Genomic DNA, 2193 nt, shown 5'->3' with positions numbered 1-2193 from the left:
ATCTGTGGAGTATTTTGAGCTGAAACTTCACAGACACATTCTGGGGACACCAGAGACTTATATTACAAATTGTAAAAAGGGGCATAATATTGTTCTTTTATATATATAAACATATAATCCTTTAATATATAAACATAACATATTTTTCTTAAATATATACATGCATGTGTTTGTATTTATATATACATAATAAATATACACCGTATACACACATATTATGTAAACAAAAACTTTTATTTTGGATGCGATTAATTGTTTGACAGCACTAATTATTATGTAAGAAATTAATACTTCTATATTCAACAAGAATGCATTCAATTGATCAAAAGTGACAGTAAAGACATTATTAATTCTACAAAAGGTTTATAATTAAAATAAATGCTGTTCTTTTGAACTTTGAAAAATCCTGAAAAAAAATCATGATTTCTACAAAAATATTTAGCAGCACAACTGTTTTTAACATTGATAATATTGATAAATGTTTCTTGAGAACCAAATCAGCATATTAGAATGATTTAAGAATGATCATGTGACACTTAAAACAAAAGTATGAATGACTATACTGAAAATTCAGGTCTGTCATCACAGGAATAAAATTACATTTTGAAATATATATACACAAATATTTGAAATTGTATTCATATTTCACAATATTGCTGTATTTGTGATCAAATAATGCAGCCTTGGTGAACAGATTTGTTTCTTAATTTGTTAAAAAACAAGCTATACAATGATATGAAAATGAATAATTAAATATAAATGAATTATTGCTTGTTATAGTGCCATTTTAGGAATACTATGCTATCTGGTTTTCTAGCCATAGTGGGAAGGTGTGTTGCTGTTCATGCTGCAGTTCACAGTTAAATACAAAAAATATTGGTTTATCAGCCTGACGATGCAGAAAACGGTACAGGCAGGAGTACGGTTACAGTAAGTTGAGTGGGTTGAATTTCATGCTGGACCATCATAATCTAAGTGAACGTACTCTAGGTCTTACCACTGTATCTCTTTCTTTCTCTGTCTCTTTCTACAGGAGGAAGGCAGTGCTGAAGATGACCGCCGCTCTCAGCCCAGGAGGTACCTGCATCTTACCTCATCTCATGCGTCAGCATGCTAAAGTCCACATTTATGTCTCTCATATTTATGAACTTCACCTTTGTTTTTGAGGAAAGCATTCATATTACTTTTTTTTTAATTCAGTTTATGATGTGCAGTATCTCCACCAGGGGGAGTATTCTGAACAGTACATGACTAAATAGTAGAACATGACTTTAATATTCAAACCCTGCCACCTTTTGAGCGTTAATGTTTGTTTCAAGTTTGGGATGGGGAACTGCGTTGTTTGATCTGCCTGTTTTGGCCAGATATAGGCTTAGTGAAGAAATTGAACTAAAGTAAGAGTGGAAATCGTTCTCTGATTTCATATGATGTCACAATCAATATTTTTTACTGAAAAATAAACAAAAAATTTGATATTAGTTTGGTATTATGTAAGTGAAACCAGGAAGATGGTGACCTGTGACTACCTTGTGTATGTGACTGTGCAGTCCAGTACACTACAATATTTGCATGAATATCAGTTTTCTGTATCTGAGGTCAGCAATATTTGTGTATTTTTTAGAGTACACACGTATGTAAGTGACATCAGACCTGTTTGTTTTGCATCTGTTTCTTGTTTTGGATTATCCAATTCTTTCACGCTATCACCGTTGTGGTTTATGCTAAATTGGACGTCAAATGCGAATCTATACATAGATTCCCAGACAAAATCTGATTTCTGCAGAATTTTAATGGCGTCATTCAAAAATCTATGCATTTTCTACACTGTGCGTGTTCATTTATTTATTTTGGCTAATTTATTGATGCTAATAAAAGCTAATAAAATTGTAGTACTCTGCTCTCTACATTTTGTTATATTTAACTCCATTTCCCCCCAAAATCAGTGCAAAAAATGAAAAGAAAAAAATATATATATCGGCTTATATTTGACTTTGAACATAGCTCATTCAGTCATTCAGTGTATGTTTTGTTAATATCTGTGTGATTCATATACTGAGTTATCACATACAGTAATGTGAAGCTTTTTTTTGCACTGATAGCAGATTTCAATTATGAATAAATCTGCTATCAGTGCAAAAACAGCAGATTGTACTTATGCAATTACATACACATACACATATTTGCTATTTTATA

At 31.5% G+C, this 2193-nt stretch overlaps 1 protein-coding gene and 1 long non-coding RNA gene across 3 annotated transcripts in view; one reads left to right on the top strand and one right to left on the bottom strand.

Annotated features, from left to right (window-relative positions):
* Nucleotides 1-1070, bottom strand: part of LOC107669740 (uncharacterized) — a 16737-nt gene extending 15667 nt beyond the window's left edge. Inside the window, exon 1 of the long non-coding RNA XR_001632026.1 lies at nucleotides 1058-1070. This is a non-coding gene — a long non-coding RNA (uncharacterized LOC107669740). The remainder of the gene's footprint in view (nucleotides 1-1057) is intronic.
* Nucleotides 1-2193, top strand: part of LOC107669738 (protein phosphatase Slingshot homolog 2-like) — a 31050-nt gene that overhangs the window by 3983 nt on the left and 24874 nt on the right. For both annotated transcript variants that reach the window (XM_016462119.1, XM_016462117.1), the window contains exon 2: nucleotides 1034-1077. In XM_016462119.1, the coding sequence (XP_016317605.1) occupies nucleotides 1034-1077 (44 nt within the window). The remainder of the gene's footprint in view (nucleotides 1-1033; nucleotides 1078-2193) is intronic.

This window comes from Sinocyclocheilus anshuiensis, unplaced genomic scaffold (assembly GCF_001515605.1).
Source record: "Sinocyclocheilus anshuiensis isolate Anshui unplaced genomic scaffold, SAMN03320099.WGS_v1.1 scaffold684, whole genome shotgun sequence".
NCBI lineage: Eukaryota > Metazoa > Chordata > Actinopteri > Cypriniformes > Cyprinidae > Sinocyclocheilus > Sinocyclocheilus anshuiensis.
The sequence above is the reverse complement of the archived record's forward strand: the minus strand, read 5'-3'. Positions and strand labels throughout refer to the sequence as shown.